The sequence below is a fragment of the Salvia hispanica genome, chromosome 2 (genome assembly GCF_029641045.1).
Source record: "Salvia hispanica isolate PSC_SH4W2 chromosome 2, Shi_PSC_v1, whole genome shotgun sequence".
In the NCBI taxonomy this organism is placed as follows: Eukaryota; Viridiplantae; Streptophyta; class Magnoliopsida; order Lamiales; family Lamiaceae; genus Salvia; species Salvia hispanica.
This window is the reverse complement of record NC_142693.1, coordinates 13,921,259-13,941,118: the sequence shown is the minus strand read 5'-3', so window position 1 is coordinate 13,941,118 and position 19,860 is coordinate 13,921,259. Positions and strand designations below refer to the sequence as shown.

The 19,860-nt window shown below is 35.0% G+C and overlaps 2 protein-coding genes and 1 long non-coding RNA gene across 4 annotated transcripts; all 3 read right to left on the bottom strand.

The window, feature by feature from the left end:
- Window positions 1-2,448: 2,448 nt before the first annotated feature.
- On the bottom strand, window positions 2,449-2,797 carry LOC148931616 (uncharacterized). Its single transcript, XR_016135243.1, has 3 exons — window positions 2,751-2,797; window positions 2,581-2,667; window positions 2,449-2,513 (listed from the first exon to the last, which is right to left on the bottom strand). It is a non-coding gene; the product is annotated as an uncharacterized LOC148931616 (long non-coding RNA).
- Window positions 2,798-8,348: 5,551 nt separating this feature from the next.
- On the bottom strand, window positions 8,349-9,380 carry LOC125222623 (uncharacterized). The gene is made up of 5 exons (XM_089063915.1): window positions 9,210-9,380; window positions 8,924-9,021; window positions 8,754-8,840; window positions 8,626-8,686; window positions 8,349-8,514 (listed from the first exon to the last, which is right to left on the bottom strand). The coding sequence occupies exons 1-5, from the start codon at window positions 9,378-9,380 to the stop codon at window positions 8,461-8,463; spliced, it is 471 nt and encodes a 156-aa protein (XP_088920041.1). The 3' UTR covers window positions 8,349-8,460.
- A 72-nt stretch (window positions 9,381-9,452) lies between these two features.
- Window positions 9,453-13,135, bottom strand: LOC148931615 (uncharacterized). Of its 2 annotated transcripts, XM_089063913.1 has the most exons (8): window positions 12,424-13,134; window positions 12,013-12,155; window positions 11,751-11,933; window positions 11,581-11,671; window positions 11,366-11,498; window positions 10,428-10,498; window positions 10,261-10,354; window positions 9,453-9,584 (listed from the first exon to the last, which is right to left on the bottom strand). In XM_089063913.1, the coding sequence occupies exons 1-8, from the start codon at window positions 12,493-12,495 to the stop codon at window positions 9,496-9,498; spliced, it is 876 nt and encodes a 291-aa protein (XP_088920039.1). In that variant the 5' UTR covers window positions 12,496-13,134; the 3' UTR covers window positions 9,453-9,495. The 2 variants fall into 2 exon arrangements, with proteins under 2 accessions (XP_088920039.1, XP_088920040.1); XM_089063914.1 differs by lacking the exons at window positions 10,261-10,354; window positions 10,428-10,498 and having other exon boundaries at window positions 9,496-9,584; window positions 12,424-13,135.
- Window positions 13,136-19,860: the final 6,725 nt, after the last annotated feature.

Here is a 19,860-nt window from a genome sequence, read left to right as displayed (position 1 = left end):
ATAATAGCTTCATACCTTCAGTTCCTTCAAGCAATATATACTGCATTTGCCTTACCTGCAGCTATATAGCCCTACCTCCTGTTTCAACGACAATGCAATTGCCAATATCTCTTAATAGGTGCAGTGGTTGTAGTGGCTTGAAACTCTCTATTGTTTCTAATTATCTTTTAACTACTATTTAAGATTGGAGGGAACTGATTAACGAGTTTTGCAATAGCCTCTTGCGATTAGAGATTTTTCTATTTTATCTTTTGTTTTTTTCTGTCCAGCGCCAATCACATGTAATCTATCATTCTCTAGCTTTCTACATATATAGGGGTTTAGGCCTGTCAAATTGGGTACCCGCGGATACCCGATCCGAAATTTTCAGGTACCCGATCCCGAAATTCCCAAAATCCAATACCCGATACCCGACCCGAATTTTATTTCGGGTACCCGAATACCCGACTCGGGTATCTAGTCCTGAAAGATCGGGTATCCAGTCCCAATTGTGATTTTTATTTTTTATTTTTATTTTTTGAAAATTAACTACAAACTTTTAGAATTTATTTAATATTATTTAATTCAAATTTAATACAAAGTTGAAGTACTAATATTCAAGTAAAAATAACTACAAACTTTTAGAAATTCAAAATTCTTATAGTAGCTCGAATTTAAGAGAAAATAACTACAAACTTTTAGGAATACAAAATTCGTGTAGTAGTTCGAATTTAAAAGAAAATAACTACAAACTTTGAAAAATACAAAATTCATAAGTTATACATATTAACATGTTTCGTCCATCCACAATAAGTCAATAACCATCAAAATTCATAAGTTCAAACATTCATCCTTTATAAATATCACAATTCAATAATTCATAAGAATCAAGATCTAACAATAATATCATCAAAAAATTCAAAATTATAAATATTACAAGTCAATGAAATTAAAATGTAATTAAAAAGTTAAATTACATATCTTATATGCTAACTATTAAGTACTCCCTCCGTCCCAGTGAAGATGACCGACTTTCCTTTTTAGTGTGTCCCAACCAAGATGACCCGTTACTTAAAATGAAAACACATTTATCTCTACTTTATTCCCTTTCTCTTACTTTACTCTCTCATCTCAACAAACAAAATAAAGTTGCATAAAATCCCATGTCACCCAAGGAAGGGGTCATCTTCCTTGGGACGGAGAGAGTATTAATTAATTTATAGTTAAGAAATTAAATTACATTTAATTATAATAAAAATATAATTTATTAATTTTAGAAAATAAATCGGATAATTCGGGTATACCCGATCGGATATCGGGATAGCCGATACTCGATAATCCAAAATTCATACTACCCGATCCCGATCCGATACCCAAAAAATCGGGTTTCGGGTATCCACTTATCCGACTTTTTCGGATTTGGATATCGGGTATCTATAGGGGTTAGTTCCATAGTGAGAATTACATTTTATGTAAGAATGGGAGAACACCACCCGGAGCATATAATATTTTAATGATATAAATCACCACATTCGTCGTGATATTATATGCATTACAAAAAATGGAATTTTCATCTATGGGATTCTATCCCGGAGTGATGCATTTGTCGTCGATCTCCATGCTCATGTTCTCAATTTAAATAAGGATTCTCATTTGAATCTCTTCAAACACACACACACAAATACGGACCCGTATTTAACAATAAAAATTAGTAGTATATTACAGAACTTATCAGGTCAACACAATTTGAATGTTTGGCAGGTTTCCACAGGCAGCACAATTTCATCACGAATAGTGTGGCTGGTTTCAGCCAGTTTGGAATGTTTCATTCTCTTCGAAGAGGTATTATCATCTACATCCAAACTTTCCTTTCCTTTCTTTCTAGCACATAATACATCCAGTTAATTTTCAGAAGCACAACTTTAGATAAAAAAAATTATGCAGATAGTATGATTTGTTTCATGCAATGTGTGTGCAGGGTGCAGATCAAACAGGTCTAGAGGATTCATCTTCTCCACTTGGCACACAAAATAAAGTTGTATAAAATCTCGTGCCCCACAAGAAATGGGTCATCTTCATAGGGACGATTGCGCACAGAACAACTAGATCTGAACTAAGAGCGGAAAAGTGAAGGTGATGAATGATGATTCATTCTTCGATCTCTCTTCATGTTGTCTCTATTTATTGCCGAGTCTCGAACTTCTAGGGTAATTCTTCTGCTGAATTGTCGATTTTGCTCTCCTAGAAAGTCCTTCAAAAAGATATTTTCCGCTCCCAGCTGCTTCCTCGATCTCCTCGGTCAGGTTGCAGACTGGCTTCTTCACTCTATTTTCCTCCGATTTCCTTCAGTTTCCCTGACCTGGCAGATTCTCTACGCACCTAAACTTAAAACGTGTATTAGTTTATGGAAATCATAGAATTTAACTCCATAACTGATGCAAGAAATTGGCCTTATCACCCATGAATTACCAACCTTTCCAGTCGCTTTTGATGCCCTGGTAAGTACACCCAAGGGTTGAAGGCCCCTTCTCTTCCTGAATGACACGGATGTTAAACAGTAAAACACCAGACGATCATGGATAAATAAGTCAGAAAACTCACATGCACACACTGCAGTTGCAAATGCCCCTGCATTTCGGGCACTTCCATTCCTCCAAACTAGCTACTTCCTCCACCTTTTCACCGTACCTGGATCCAAGAACTTCAATTCACTTTCCACTTCGAGTACCTATATCAAGAGCTAATCCTAGTAAACAGAAAACGTTTAGAACCTGTTCCATAGGCATCTGCAACACATCTTTACTGAACAGAGTTTCTTGCATTTTACCCGCCCTACCTCGCTACCTCCTGTTTCAACCACAATGCCATTGCCAACATCTCTTAATAGGTGCAGTGGTTATAGTGGCTTAAACTCTCTATTGTTGCTAATTATCTCTGAGCTAGGGTTTAAGATTGGAGGGACCTGATTAACGAGTTTTTCAAGTTTATAATATGACTGTGGCAGATTTGGGTCGTTTCTAATATTTTCTTCCACCTTTGTGTACATGCTTGTTTTGACATAGTGCCGCAGTTAATAGAGATGCAGTAGATTAGATAGAGATGTTATGTTTATATTCTGTAATGTTTGTCTTCTGATATTTGGCTGATTAGGTTAAACTATTGTTCGGTTGATATGGGTCTAGGCTTTTATTAAGGTTTGTTAGTATTTTATTTATAAGACAATGTTTCCTACGTTGCATTGATCAAAAAAATTTAATTTTAGAGATCAGCGTCTATGATCATGCCTCTTGCGATTAGAGATTTTTCTATTCTATCTTTTGTTTTTCTTCTGTTCTTTTACGGCGCCAATCACATGTACTCTATCACTCTCTAGCTCTCTACATATATAGGAGTTGGGTCCGTAGTGAGAATTACATATTATGTAAGAATGGAAGAACACACCCGGAGCATATAATGATATAGATAACCACATTCGCCTTGAAATTAACTGCATTAGAAAAAATGGAATTTCCATGTATGGGATTCAATCCCCGAGTGATGCATTTGTCATAGATCTCCATACTCATGTTCCCAATTTAAATAGGGATTCTCATTTGAATCTAAGTATGAGAAGATGAAGACATCTGATATAAGACTAGTTTCATAACTGGTGTATTTACTGATGAGAATGTTTAATTACCTGGCCTCTTGCTTCAAAAACCTTATGTATAGCTTCTTCTGCCTTCTGGTAAAATTGTGTTTTTTGGTGTTTTATCCAATTTCTTAGCTTTCTGTGAATAAAGGAAATCAATCTAGGTGAGAAATGAAAAGTGAGTGGCATGTATAACTTAAAACATAATGATCCTTACTTTTTCCCAAGAGCATGAATGCATAGCAGATTTAAGACCCTAAGCACGTCTGAAGCATTTAAAGCATCATAGTCGGCAGCCTTCTCTAAATAATGCATCCCCAACATTTTAAGAACACGTTCTGATTCAGCAAAGCATTTCTTTAGCACACTGAACCACGATCCCGGATGCGGCTTTGCAACCCTATACACATTTGGACTTATAAATATGGAAAATATTTACACATTTGACTTATAAATATGGAAAGAACGCATTTGGCAAATGCGTATTTACTTCTAGTGAGACGCATTCTTGAAATACATATTCCAAATTCCGAATACACATTCAACGAACGTGTAAATAGTGCTCCCTCAGCTGAAATGCCTCTTGTAGCCTCGTGGGTTTTAGAAATCATCATGAGTTTGAGTGTTCGTGTCATCATCCCATCCATTTCTAGCCATGGAGTATTTTAGCAGGATATATAATTAAATTATTACATGGAACGAAAATTTTAAGATGGATCCAAGTTGTATCATGAATATTTAATTTAAAATTTTAGTTTTTATATATATTTTTTTACATTCTAAAAATGTTTATTTTATCAAGAAAAAATTTAAAAAACATTTTTAATATTTTATTACTAACATAAAGATAATTTAGTTATGTATATTATAATAAGAGATTAGTTGTATAAAATCTATTTAAATAGCATATAATAAGAGATTAGTTGTATCATATAATAAGAGATTAGTTGTATCAAATCTATTTAGTTATAATATTTTCCGGTTGATTTAACGTTCTCTGCCGACGGAGACGCCACAGAATTACCTAGGGATGCTTCAACCGCCATTTCTGTGTAGTATTTGGATATCCAACACCGGAAATTTTACTTAATTCAGTTTTCTTTCGTTTGAAATCTCCGGCGCTGTGGTTTTGATGGTTTCGGAATGAGCAGCTGTGACAGTTTTCAATATTTATATTGGCAAAATTGGGAAATTTCCCTAGAATCTTTCGAAGCATCTGCATTAAATATTTACAGTCACATAAACACACTGAATTTATTTATTCAAAATTAACTATTGACACAATAGGTATATTAATTTATTATATTTTGACTTCATTCTCATTTATACGCATATTTATAACTTTATTACAGTATTTTAGATTTTAAGTTACATAAACGGCTAGAAGCACACCGTATAAAGTGCAGGACATGTAAATCTTTATTTTTGCATTGATGTTTGCACTATGTGTAATATAAAGTCATATGTAACCAAATGCAAGTAAACGGATCCAAAATTTCTACAGTGGGATATTGAGAACTTTTCGGTGCTTGCATTGTTTGCAACCTAGATAATAGGGGATTGCGAGATAAATAAATATGAAATGATACATATGACAATTGTTGTCATAACTAGGGTCTGCATTGTCATAAAAGAAACAATGAGTTGTCATAACTGCAACCGGTAATACTCTTCCTTTTCAAATAAGCAAAAGAACTACTCCCTTCGTCCCAGACTAAGCGAAATGTTTCATTTTCGCATGTGTTTTGGAAAATGATAATAAATATTTAGAGTGAAGAGAAAATAACGTAAGAGAGATAATATTGTAGAAGAGAGTTTTATCTACGCTATTCTCTTTCTTACTTTACTTTTTTCTTCGCTCTAACTATTTATTATTATGTTCGCAAAACATGTGCGAAAATGAAACATCTCGCTTAGGCCAGGACAGAGGGAGTATATAATACTTAATTGCGAGAGATAAAAAATAAGAAATGATACATATGGTAATTGTTGTTATAACTAGTGTCGCATTGTCTATAAAAGCAACATTCATATGTTATAATTACAACCGGTAATACTCTTCATTTTTGAATAAGAAAAAAAATTAGTAGTACTTGGATTGCAAGAGAAAAATAGGAAATTTATACATATGGTAATTGTCATTATAACTAGTATCAACATTGTTCGTAAAACAACTAATATATATCATGATACCACATATTATAAATCTATAATGTAGAATTTTGTAAATAATCGTAATTCTAAAAAGTATAATACACGTTAAAAAAATCTAAACAAAAACATAAACGATAAATCTGCAATATATAATTTGGTAGATATATATTTCATCCGTTCATGAAAAATAGTCTCATTTTATCATTTTTGTGTGTCCATGAAAAATAGCCTTATTTCATTAAATGGGAACATTATCTCATACTTTATTCACATTTTCTCATTTTCTCTCTTACTAATCTTTATCTTCTCTCTCTTACTTTTTCTCTTTTTACTATCCTATTTAATCTACTTTTTCACCCCATCTATTAATTTACTAATTTCTCATTAAAATATATGTTCACAAATAAAATTATTTTTCGTGAACGGAGTAGGAAGTAATAATTATAAAAAGTATATTTTCACATAAAATGAATAAAAATATGAAATATTAAGAAAAATGTAAAATTATTAAGGAGCATAAAATATTATAGGGATAGTATAAAAATACTACTCCTTCCGTCTCACTGAAAATGACCCACTTTCCTTTTTGGTTTATCTAACTAAGATGACTCATTACTAAAAATGAAAACACTTTTATCTCTACTTCATTCTTTCTCTTACTTTACTCTCTCCACTTGGCACACAAAATAAAGTTGTATAAAATCTCATGCCGCCCAAGAAATGGGTCATCTCCCTTGGGACGGAGGGAGTACCGTAGATCATAGGAGCCGGGATACAAACCGACAGCCTCAAAGCAACAAGACTAAAGGGTAATCCAATTGTGCCAAGATATAATTTATACTCCCTCTGGCCTTGAAAAGTATGAATTTGGTTTGACATGAGTTTGAATGTATAATTGATAAAGTAAAGGATAGATAGATAGATAGATAGATAATCTATAGATAGAAAGCTAGATAGAAAAGTTTTTAAATATTGTCAGTGGAGAATTGCGAGAGTTATATACAGTAATTTTCAACTAGTGTTCGCATTGTCAGAAAGCAACAATGAGTTGTCATAATTGCAACCGATAATACTTTTCATGTTCGAATAAGATATACATAGGAAATGATACAAATGACAATTGTCGTTATAACTAGTGTCGGCAGACAATGATTTGTCATAATTGCAACCGGTAATACTATTCCTTTTCGAATAAGTAAAAAAATATATATAATTAGGGATCGAGAGAGATGTAAATAGGAAATAATACATCGGGTATGGGTACCCGCTGCTGGTATTCGGGGCATCAAATGAGGGTAGGGGAAATTTTGATTTTTTGGGTGCAAGTACCCGCAGATTTTTTGTAATTTAGGGCAAAAATAAAACATAGATTTCTGAAAGGGGAATATTATTTTGACTTATAAATATGGAAAAACCGCATTTGGAAAATGCATATTTACTTCTAGTGAGACACATTCTTGAAATGCGTCTTCCAGATACGCCGTAATTCAAATATGTGTTCAAGGAACGCGAAATTTGTGCTCCCTTAGCTGAACGTCGTATTCAAAATACACATTCAAGGACGCTTTTTCGGGTGCAGGTACCGGCTGCTATTTCATAATTTAGGGCTAAAATAAAACTTAGATTACCGAAAGGGGAATATTTTTTTACTAAATATGGTCATTTGGCTTATGCGTATTTACTTCTAGTGGGACGCATTCTTGAATGGCATATATAAATACGTCGTATTCCGAATATGCATTCAAGGAACGCGTAATTAGTGCTCCTTGAGGTGAACGTGTAATGGTTGTGCTCCATCTTTTTGAATGATCAAATGCAAAGACTTTATTTTCCATTGGAATTTTGAAGAGAAATTTCCCATCTTTTTGTTGGAAATGACACACCTTTGATTTTCGAAAGTCACACTCGTTCCCTTCTCCACCAACTATCCTACACTAATTAGAAGGTTTTGGTCTAATTTGGAAAAAAAAAATAGACATCAGATAATAGGTTCATACCTTCAGTTCCTTCAAGCAATACATATTGCATTTGCCTTTCCTGCGGCTATTCAGCCCTACCTCCCTACCTCCTTGCATTTGCCTTTCCTGCAGCTATTCAGCCCTACCTCCCTACCTCCTGTTACAACGACAATGCAATTGCCAACATCTCTTAATAGGTGCAGTGGTTGTAGTGGCTGGAAACTCTCTATTGTTGCTAATTCTCTTTCAGCTACGGTTTAAGAATGAAGGGAACTGATTAACGAGTTTCGCTATAGCCTCTTGCGATTAGAGATTTTTCTAATTTATCTTTTGTTTTTTTCTGTCCAGCGCCAATCACATGTATTCTATCAGTCTCTAGCTTTCTACATATATAGGGGTTAGTTCCATAGTGAGAATTACAATTTTATGTAAGAATGGAAGAACACCATCCGGAGCATATAATATTTTAATGATATAAATCACCACATTCTGCATTACAAAAAATGGAATTTTCATCTATGGGATTTAATCCCGGAGTGATGCATTTGTCGTCGATCTCCATGCTCATGTTCTCAATTTAAATAAGGATTCTCATTTGAATCTATTCAAAAACACACACACACACAAACATGGACCCGAATTTATCAATAAAAAGTAGTATAAATATTACAGAACTTATCAAGTGAACACAATTTGAATGTTTGGCTAGTTTCATTCTCTTCGAAGAGGTATTATCATCTACATCCAAACTTTCCTTCCCTTTCTTCCTTTCTTTCTACCAGATAATACATCCTGTTAATTTTCAGAAGCACAACATAAGATAAAAAATAAAGCAGCAGATCACAAAATTAGCAACTGTTATCTTTAAGCATTCTCCAGAGACCCATTCATGCCATTACCAACCTTTCCAGTCGCTTTTGATGCCCTGGTAAGTACACCCAAGGGTTGAAGGCCCCTTCTCTTCCTGAATGACACGGATGTTAAACAGTAAAACACCAGACGATCATGGATAAATAAGTCAGAAAACTCACATGCACACACTGCAGTTGCAAATGCCCCTGCATTTCGGGCACTTCCAATCCTCCAACTTAGCTACTTCCTCCACCTTTTCACCGTACCTGGATCCAAGAATTTCAGTTCACTTGCCAGTTCGAGTACCTAAATCAAGAGCTAATCCTAGTAAAAAGAAAACGTTTAGAACCTGTTCCATAGGCATCTGCAACACATCTTTACTGAACAGGGTTTCTTCTTCGTAAGATTCTTGCATGCTGCTGCTGGAGCCCTGGTTTTTTGACGACACTGCAGCAATGAGTTTACATGTGAGAAAAAGAAACGAAAACCAGTTTAGGCACATTCATTTCCACAGCTATATAAATTTAAGAGTGAAGTCAAATTCTGCAGCTCAATGACCAGATCCATCCAAGCTTAAATGAAATACAATATATAAAAAAAATGAATCAGGAGTTTTCGGTATGAATAGGACTTACCTGATGGCAATATACTCCGTCACCAGAATTACTAACTTGGCTACCGGCAGCCGATTTTCTGGTTGATTTAACGTTCTCTGCCGACGGAGATGCTACAGAACTACCTGGGGATGCTTCAACCGCCATTTCTGTGTAGTATTCAGATATCCAAGATCGGAAATTTTCCTTCATTCTGTTTTCCTTCTTCTGAAATCTGAACTTGCCGGCGCTGTGGTTTTGATGGTTTCGTAATGTGCAGCGGCGAAAGTTCTCAATACTTATATAGGCAGAATTGGGAAATTTTGCCCTAGAATCTTTCAAAGTCATCTGCATTAAATTTTCTTTGCCGATTTCTCTGTCTTTCTATCTTAGCTCTGTTCCGTGTGTAGGAATGATCTGTAAACAGAGGCGTACAGTAATAATATACCACACTGAATTTATTCATTCAAAAATTAACTATTAACACAATAAAAATAATAATTTCTATATTGACTGCATTCTCATTATAATTCTCATTCACTAACCCAATTTAATTAGTACCATTTCCATAATTGAGCCCAAAAAATTAAGGGTATTCGCAATGACAATCGAAGAACAATTTAAGCAATTCATCACTCATAACAGCCACAGCTGAGTACCTCCTATAACTTCCATCATTACAAAAAAAACTTACTCTTTTAAAGACACCAAAATTGAGACGCAGCTACTATGGTTTGAAATTTTTTAAAAATAATCATAATTTATAACCCAAAAGGAAGCGTGTCTAAGTTGAGGAAAAATTAACTTAATCTTTTGTTTTCTAGGACTCTTCTAGTTGTGTCTCCTAATTTTAGTTTGGACACACAAATTAGCGTCCTTATTAGTATTAAAAATGTCCTTAGCCGTTCTTTTTGTTGTAGTGCATACTAATTTCTATGAGTGCATATTCTCCCCAGGCATCTTTAAGATTCAGAACTGTCAGAATTCATCTTGTGTACTTATAAGTTTTCCAATAGTGTTCTGTGGTGCTGACCATAATTTTAAAAATGCAACTAGGAAAACCCCACAAAATTTGAACGAGAATATAGTTTACCTTGTAGTAATATTCTTCTCAATTTCTTCTTTTTCTTCAGCACTGAGAGCAAACCATTTTTCATGTAAGGTAAGAGTATCCTCTTTCCCAACATCTAGCGGTAGGAGATTATAGTTAGCCATGCTCAACAGCAAATAACACAATAAAATATTTGCCGTGTTACTTACCTTGAAGCAGTACATCAGATTCATCAGCACAATAGTGGGCTCTACTCTTGTAGCATCAGCTGTCTGATGAACTGATTTAAATGATAGATAGCATCAAAAGGTTAGACAAGTTTTTGTTCCCGCATATTCCAAAACACAATTAAGGATGCATTTTCAGGTGCAGGTACCAGCGGCTTGTTTGTAATTTAGGGTGAAAGATTTCCAAAAGGGGAACAATTTTTTACTTGTAAATATGGAAAAAACGCATTTGGCAAATGTGTATTTACTTCTAGTGAGACGCATTCTTGAAATGCATATTCCAAATTCCGAATACGCATTCAACGAACGTGTAAATAGTGCTCCCTCAGCTGAAATGCCTCTTGTAGCCTCATGGGTTTTAGAAATCATCATGAGTTTGAGTGTTCATGTCATCATCCCATCCATTTCTAGTCATGGAGTATTTTAGTAGGATATATAATTAAATTATTACATGGAACAAAAATTTTAAGATGGATCCAAGTTGTATCATGAATATTTAATTTAAAATTTTAGTTTTTATATATATTTTTTTACATTCTAAAAATGTTTATTTTATCAAGAAAAAATTAAAAAAACATTCTTAATATTTTATTACTAACATAAAGATAATTTAGTTATGTATATTATAATAAGAGATTAGTTGTATCAAATCTATTTAAATATATGAAACTTCATCTAATTTTAATATTTATTTATTTATTCATTATTATGATACAACAAATTCGCCTTGAAATTAACGGCATTACAAAAAATGGGATTTTCATCTATGGGATTCAATCCCGAGTGATGCATTTGTCGTAGATCTCCGTACTCATGTTCCCAATTTAAATAGGGATTCTCATTTGAATCTCTTCACACAGACACACAAATACGGACCCTTATTTAACAATAAAAATTAGTAAAAATATTACAGAACTTACGCTTCAAAAGCATTGCCTCTGACTCGAGCAGCTTTCCATGAGCTTGCTCTGCAGCAGATCTATTAAGAGAAACAATTGCTTCCAGCTCCCCATCCCTAGCATCAATAGCTTTGGCAGCGTCCTCTTTTATTTTCTGCTTCAAAGAGAAGAGGAAGAAATCTGACATAAGTCTAGTTTCACAGCTGGTGTGTTTACTGATGACAATGTTTAATTACCTCGCCTTTTGCTTCAAAAACCTTATGTATAGCTTCTTCTGCCTTTTGGTCAAATTGTGTTTTTTGGTGTTTTATACAATTTCTTAGCTTTCTGTGAATAAAAGAAAATCAATCAAGGTGAGAATTAAAGAGGGAGTGGCATGTATAACATAAAACAGAAAGATTCTTACTTCGTGCCAAGAGCATGAATGCATAGTAGATTTAAGACCCTAAGCATTTCTGAAGCATTTAAAGCGTCATGGTCGGCAGCCTTCTCTAAATAATGCTTCCCCAACATTTTAAGAACATGTTCAGATTCAGCAAAGTATTTCTCTAGCACACTGAACCACGAGCTCGGATTCGGCTTCGCAACCCTATACACAAAATGGAAAAGCATTTATTCCAGCATAATAAATTCTGACTTGTCAATTGTTACTAAATCAAGGGACATACTTCTCTCCCTCTTCCTCATTAATTACTGATAGCAGGTGTACATGAAACAGGACAGCCGGACATGATCTTCCATGCTTTGCAGTTCGCCCATGAAATATATCTCGGAGGACGCATAATGCTTCCCCATCTTTCAATTTTAGGATCTGTTGCTCATTAGACGAAGCAAACCATAAAGATAAGTAAAGCCACAGTGATAAAGGTATTTGTAACTATATAATACCAGAGATGCTAATTGGAAATAGTGATTACTAACGAGAAAACATTTCAAACAAAAGAACGGACTAATCATGAAAATCTAGATGATTTCAAAGCAATATGAAAAAGTAAATCAGAAATCACTATCTTACATGAATACAATAAGCATTGAGAATGTTTATGAATACCTAGAGACCAATTCATAACATTACCAACCTTTCCATTATCTGAACCCTCAGCAGTTGGCATCTCGGCAGTCGCTTTTGCTGCATTGGTAAGTACACCCATGGGTTGAAGGCCTCTTCCCTTCCTGAATGACACGGATGTTAATTATGTTTTCCTTCTTCTGAAATCTTAACTCGCCGGCGCTGTGGGTGGAGAATTTTGATGGTTTCGGAATGAGCAGCGGCGACAGTTTTCTATACTTATATTGGCAAATTTGGGAAATTTTGCCCTAGAATCTTTCGAATTCATCTGAATTAAATTTTCTTTGCTGATTCCCTTTTCCGCATTCATGAGAAATGGTTGTCTTTCTATCTCAGCTCTGTTGTGTGTGTAGGATTGATCTGTAAACAGACACTATATATAAAATTAACTATTAACACAAAATAATTTCTATATTCACTTCATTCTCATTTACACGATATTAATAACTTTATTAGTAGTATTACGGTGTTTTAGTGACGTAATGGCTCTAATGGTACTTATTAAGCTTAAATCCTATAACTCCCGTTCCTAACCCAATTTAAATTAGTACTATTATCAATTTATCATCGTTGGGTGTAAATAAAGGGTATTGGAAGTGACAATCGAAGAACAATTCAAGCAATTTTCATCTAATAAATGAATGTCTGACTCTGCATCGACTTTTAAACAAAAAAACACTCTATAATTCCACCAACGATAATGGATCACCACTTCTCAATTCATTTTTTCAATTTTTTTAATTTTATCATTCATGTTTCACTTAATTTGCAGTTGTACTATGTAGTTAAATTATACTCCCTCCGTCCTAACATAAGAGTCCTAATTAGTCAGGGCACAGGTTTTAAGAAATGGAAAGAAAAGTAGGTTTAATAAGTTAGTGGAATATGAGTTTCACTTATATATAATTTTTTTATAATAAAATGTGAGTGAAATAAGTTGGTGGAATGTTGAGCCTACTTACCATTTATGGTAAAAGTAAAATATGACTATTTTGGACGGACGAAAATAGCAAAAATGGACTCTTAAGTTGGGACGTATGGAGTATAATTAAAATAAAATTACATTAAAATTCTAAGATCATGTAAAATAAAAAATATGCGTAATTAAAATCTTAAAATTATAAATTACGTGAGCAAAATTTTAAAATTAAATAACTAAAATTAAAATGAACCATTCTTTGTTAAGTAGTTGTTAAGGTTATTTGACAAAAAAAATTTGAACGACTATAAACACACTGGATAAAGTATAGGACATGTAAATCTATATTTTTACAATATGTTGAACGATGTGTACGCTAATTGTGCAATGATACATATGGTAATTGTTGTTATAACTATGGTTGGCATTGTCATAAAAGCAACAACGAATTGTCATAACTGCAACCTGTAATGCTCTTCCTTTTCAAATAAGCAAAAAAAACTACTCCAGTATATAATAGTATAGAATTGCGAGAGATATAAATAAGAAATTATATATATGGCAATTGTTGTTATAACTAGTGTCGCCATCGTCTATAAAAGTAACATCGAGTTGTCATAATTGCAACCGATAATACTCTTCATTTTTGAATAAGCGAAAAATACTTAGATTGCGAAAGATAACTAGGAAATGATACATATGGTATGTGGGTGTGTGTGGGTGAAGAGATTCAAATGACAATCCCTATTTAAACTGAGAACATGAGTATGGAGACCTACGACAAATGCATCACTCCAGGATTGAATCCCATATTTGAAAATTCCATTTTTTGTAATGCAGTTAATATTTTATATCATTAAAATGTTATATGCTCCGGGTGTGATAGAGTACATGTGATTGGCGCTGGAAAAGAACAGAGAGAAAAAGAGAGAATAACCCCATATTGTTTCTGATTCTTTTTGACATAAAGATTTTGGTACTTTCCAAGTAGTACTATTACTCAGCAACTTACACAAGTCATGGCTCCTTATGCGTTTACAGTCTCATGTTCCGTTGTAACAGTTAATCAAATTGGTCTTGCAGTATGTATATCTATTATTTCACCACATATCTATTCATGTAGCATATTAATAGGTATTAGTAATTCATAATTAATATGGTTTCTCAAAGAGAGAATGAATGTTTTATTTAATTCATTATTCTTAATCATAATAAAAGACTCAACACATATTTATAATATGTGTAAAAGATTTTTTATAAATTAGGAACAAATAAAATCCTAACGCTACGAAATAAATAAAAGCCAAACAACTAGGCCTGTCAAATCGGGTATCCACAGATACCCGATCAGAAAATTTCAGATATCCGATCCCGAATTTCCCAAAATCTAATATCCGATATCCGATCCGAAAATAATTTCGGGTATCCAAATACCCGACTCGGGTATCCAGTCCCGATAAATCGGGTATCCAATCCCGATTTTATATTTTATTTTTATTATTTTTTAAGAAAATTAAAAATTCATAAGTTATAACATTCATTATTCATCCATAATAAACATCACAATTCAAATATTAATCCTAAATTTGACTTAAAAGTGAAGGATTTTGAGAGTATATTTAATTATTTAATTTTTTAAAATAAAAGAATGAATATTTAATTTATTAGATTAATTAAAAATTAAAAAAATCGGGTAATTCGGGTAATTTGGGCATACCCGATCGGATATCGGGTAACCCGATACCCGATAATCCAAAAATCTTATACCCGAACCCGATCCCGAAACCCGAAAAATCGGATATCGGATATCCAATTACCCGATATTTCGGGTTTGGATATCGGGTATTCAATATCCGATATCCATTTTGACACCCCTACAAACAACTATAACAATAATCATAAAATAAGCTAAATAATACTCCCTTCGTTCCATAGTAATGGAGGCATTTTTTTTCGGCACGGAGATTAAGAAAATTGTGTTAGGTGAGAGCATTCCCAATACTCTCCCTAAAAACTCCCTTATTTCTCCCTAACTCCTGCCACATCAGCGCCACATCAGCACCAAAATTTATCCCCAGTTTTTAGCCAACTTTTAGCCAACTGCTCCAATGGTTTCTCCCTTATTTTTCCCTAACTCAACATTTCATTTTTACATCATCACTAATATTGTTTCATTTTCCCTACAAATGTGTTTAATAAATAGATTTATAATGAACAATTCATCGTTGTATTAATCATTGGAAAATATAATATAACGAGAAAAAAAAAACTACAAAAAAAAAAAACGCCGAAAAATCGTCAAATCGCGCCTACAGTGGGCGCCGATGATTCGGCGATAAATCAGCGATGAAACGGGAGTTGGCGTTAATTCGGTAGAATTAATGCCGAAAAAACGCCGAAACACTCCCAACGGTCGGCGATAACTCGGCGATTTTCGGCGAAAAATCGCTGAGTGTTATCGCCGGACCATTGGGAATGCTCTGAGTTAAGTAAAGGAGAATAAATTGGAAAATGAAAAAGACAGAGAAATGAAGAGAGAAAAAGTAAGAGGGAGTAAAATAGGTGTGGAAAAATGTGTTGACTTTTACTTATAAGGGAAATGACTCTATTACTATGGAACGTACTAAAATGGCAAAATGACTCTATTACTATGGATTGGAGGTAGTAATATAAAGATTATAAGTTCACTTCTAAAATAAATAAATAATTTCTATGCCTCTGTCACATAGTATGCCTCAAATATATAAAGCATGTACTACAGACAGCAGTGGAATCTGGTAGGCCCTCGGCATTTGTTACTGATATTATATACTCCTATTTTTAGCAGTGGTTCGGTTTGCAGGAGTATATATATTATATTTGGTTTCTGAGATTGAATCTCACAACCAATCCTGGATAGATAATCATTTGATAATTAGTCACAGTCCATCATTAATATCTATTAATGACATTTGACGTTTGTCAATATGTTCGTTTATCAAGTAAATGCTTATATTAAAGTGAGTAGTACTTTAAACTACTATCTTTTGTTGCTATAATTCCTTTGGGGTTTTATTAACCAAGTGATCACTGTAAAAAAAAAGAGTAATTATGCTTAATGAGTTTGTCGTGCAAAGAAATTACAATTTAGTGAATAATTGTCTGAATACAATTATAGCTCAAATAGATGTTAAATGTCTATTTATAAAATAGAGTCATTTCTCTACAATGGGAAATGATCCAAGTGTTACAAGAGTTGTGGCTTTTCTAGAAAGCTAGTGCTCCATTTTTCAAGAAACTCCAATCCCCAAAGCATGCTCCTGCAAATGATGGGACAAGTCAATAAATTGTACACGGTCAAAAGGTATAATGAATACTTCATCCGTCCCAAGATAAGTGACCTACTTTTTTTGGCACGGAATTTAAGGAATGGTATTAAATAAGTTAAAGTGGAGAGAGTAAAGTATGAGAGAGGAAAAAATAGAGGAGAGAAGAGAGAATAAAGTAGGTGGAGAATAAAGTAAGAGAGATAATTTTTTGCTAAAAATGGAAATAGGTCACTTATAGTGGGACACTCCAAAAAGGAATACAAGTTACTTATCTTGGGACGAAGGGAGTATGAAATAGTGTATGAATAGTGGAATAATGTGGAATAGTGTTGCAGATGACTTCTCCAAAATCTACCACTCTCCCTTTTGTTTCAACATGTGCAAAATGGGTAATAGACTGATAGGAATGGTTGGGCATTATCAGCTACACGAATATATGTGTAGTAGTCAATGATCACATATTTTTGAAACGATCACATTTCATTCAAGTTCACTACGAAACAGGGAAAATTCTTCTTTTATTCTAGGAAGCTAATTGCATTCCATCTTAATAAAGAGGAATAGATTTATTCCAACTCAGGGAGTGACGCATAAGCATTATGCGTCACTGTTAATGAAACGTATAAGCGTTGTGCGTTTTTACGCAGCGACGCATAACACTGATGCGTCTCTACAGATGAAACGCATAAGAATATTGCGTTTTACAGTGACGCATAACACTTATGCGTCTTTGCGTAATAACGCATAAACATTATGCGTCTTTGGTCGGGTTTAAAAGACGGGCAGAGGCAGCAGAACAGAACAGAACACTTCTAAATCGGGCAGAGGAGCAGCGGCGAATTTCAACATTTTCAACCGGCGATTTCCAGCTTTTTCCGGCGAATTTCAATGGTTTGCAAACATCTTCCAGTAATTGTTCTTCAATTTGGCTACATTCATCTTTTATTGCTTAATTTGTGTAGATTTTCCCTAATTTATCAAAATTAGGGTTTATGATTGTTGAATTTTGGACTCCTTGCTTTGGGCTTTCCTTATTAATTGTTTGGGCTAGGTTTATGTCAAGCCCATGTGATTAATTGTTGGCCCAAATCGAGCCTGGCCCGTTTACTTATCCAGAGCAGCTGGATGTGTGACACCTGGCACCTCCACTCGGATCCTGGCTCCCAGCCGTTGGATGTGTGTTGTGTTTGTTAAGTGAGAGAAGCCTGTTAGACTTCTCTCATTCAGATACAATCTCTCTCTCTCTTTCTTGCTTTCAGAAACCGCCGTCTCTCTCCCTTCTCTCTAGTTTTCCGGCATAACTAGCCGGAGTTCTTCTTCGAGCTTTCAGTTCCACTGATGATACTCAGTTTCTAAGAGTTCTATCGGTGTAGATTGAGTGTTAGGCAACTTCTTCGGTTTCCTTCTCATTCTAGGATTTGGTCTTCTGTCTGTAACCAATCCCGAAGTGCTTGGAGTGTGTGGAAAGGGTTCTTGTGTTCTTGGCTGTGTTCTGGGGCTGTGTTAGTGAGTCTGAGTGTGAGACGGCCGTGGTGTACGTTGACCGGTGAGATCTAGGGTTTCACTGATCTATGGTTTGAGTTCGTTCAACGGTGCTCTCCTTTGTGACTTGCTGTGAGGATTGGGGAGGTCTGAGGCCTAGTGCAGTCACTGCTGTGACCTGAGCCACTCGTGGCCCGATTCTCTGACTTAGTCTCTTTTGTGTTCAGATCCTTCGGGATCAATCTCTTGTGTGACTAACTCATCTACTAAGTGTGCAGGTACAACCAGAAAAGATGGACTATCAAGAACCTAGGAGTTCTTAAGCGTAGTCTAGGGTTTCTGCTTGTAACATAATTACTTAGCGTGTAATCAAGATACCACTGTTGTATTTGGCTTGTATCTCTGAGACTAGCCATCTCAGAACCAATCAATAAAAAGAGGTCCCGGTAATTAGCGAATCCCGAGTGGTCTGATCCCTACAGTGGTATCAGAGCCACGGGGGGATCACTTGGGCGCGTCGGGTCGCAAATTTAAGGAGGTGGGCTCGTCAGAGTAAAGCTCGGCCTCCGGTATAGGCCCTGAGGTAAGACGGTTACACCTTAACGAAGGGTAACCGCTCTGGTAAATTGGCTAAAACCTCTCTTTTCTGCTTTCTTAGAACCCTAGGCTTGGGCTTTTGTTGCTGGTAGTAACCGCTGGCTGCGGTCTAGGCTCTGTGCTCTTGTCTTCCTGCATGATCTTGGTGCTTTTAGCTTTCTTGCTTGTTTTTTCATTTCTTTCTCAAGGTGTGTATCTCAGAACCTTTGCTTCTGTGTCTTGAGTAAATTACCTATCCACCCTGTGCCTTAACCGCCTTGAGTGACCCCCTGCGCCCCCATATATTGGGTGATTGTGAACTGGGAAATCCTCTTGCCGGGGTACACGTGACAGATAGGGAGGAACTCACCTAGACTTGATCTTTGTGTGTCTGGGATCACCTTGAGTTGTGTTGCCTGTGGTGTGCTTGCTGCTAGCTGCATCTGTGATTATTGCATGAAAAATCTCTGCATCTGTGTTCCTAGTGGATTCCTTGACTGTTATTTGTTTAAATCTACTATCTGTGAAAGCAGAGTTGCTTGCTTTGCCCTTGGAGTGTTGAGTTCTTTTGTGTGTGTTAAAATCTTTCTCAAAATGACTCAGCCAATTGGCATTGACCCCTTCAATGGAAAAAATGATTTTGTTATATGGAAACAAAAGGTTAAATGTGTTCTGATTCAGCAAAAGGTTTTCAAAGCTATTGAAGGGGTTCTTCCTGAAAATATGTCTGCTGAGAAAAAGACTGAAATGAATGAATTAGCTAGGTCTTCAATTATCCTCAACCTCTCTGACTCTGTGATCAGAAAGGTTGGGGCTATTGAATCTGCCAGTGAGATGTGGACTAAGTTGGATACTCTCTATACTGAAACTTCTATGTCCTCCAGGATGTATCTCCTGGAAAAGCTTTTTAAGTTTAAATTGGATCTTTCAAAGGACATAGATGATAATATTGATATTTTTCAAAAACTGGTCCAGGACATTAAAAGGTCTGGAGATAAAAACATTAATGAGTATACCAGCATAGCCCTCATGAATGCTATCCCTGATACTTATGGTGATGTTAAGGCAACTATAAAGTATGGAAGGGATAGTGCCCCTCTAGACATGATAATCAGTTCTTTAAAGTCAAAAGAATTGGAACTTAAAGAAAACTTTAACCCTA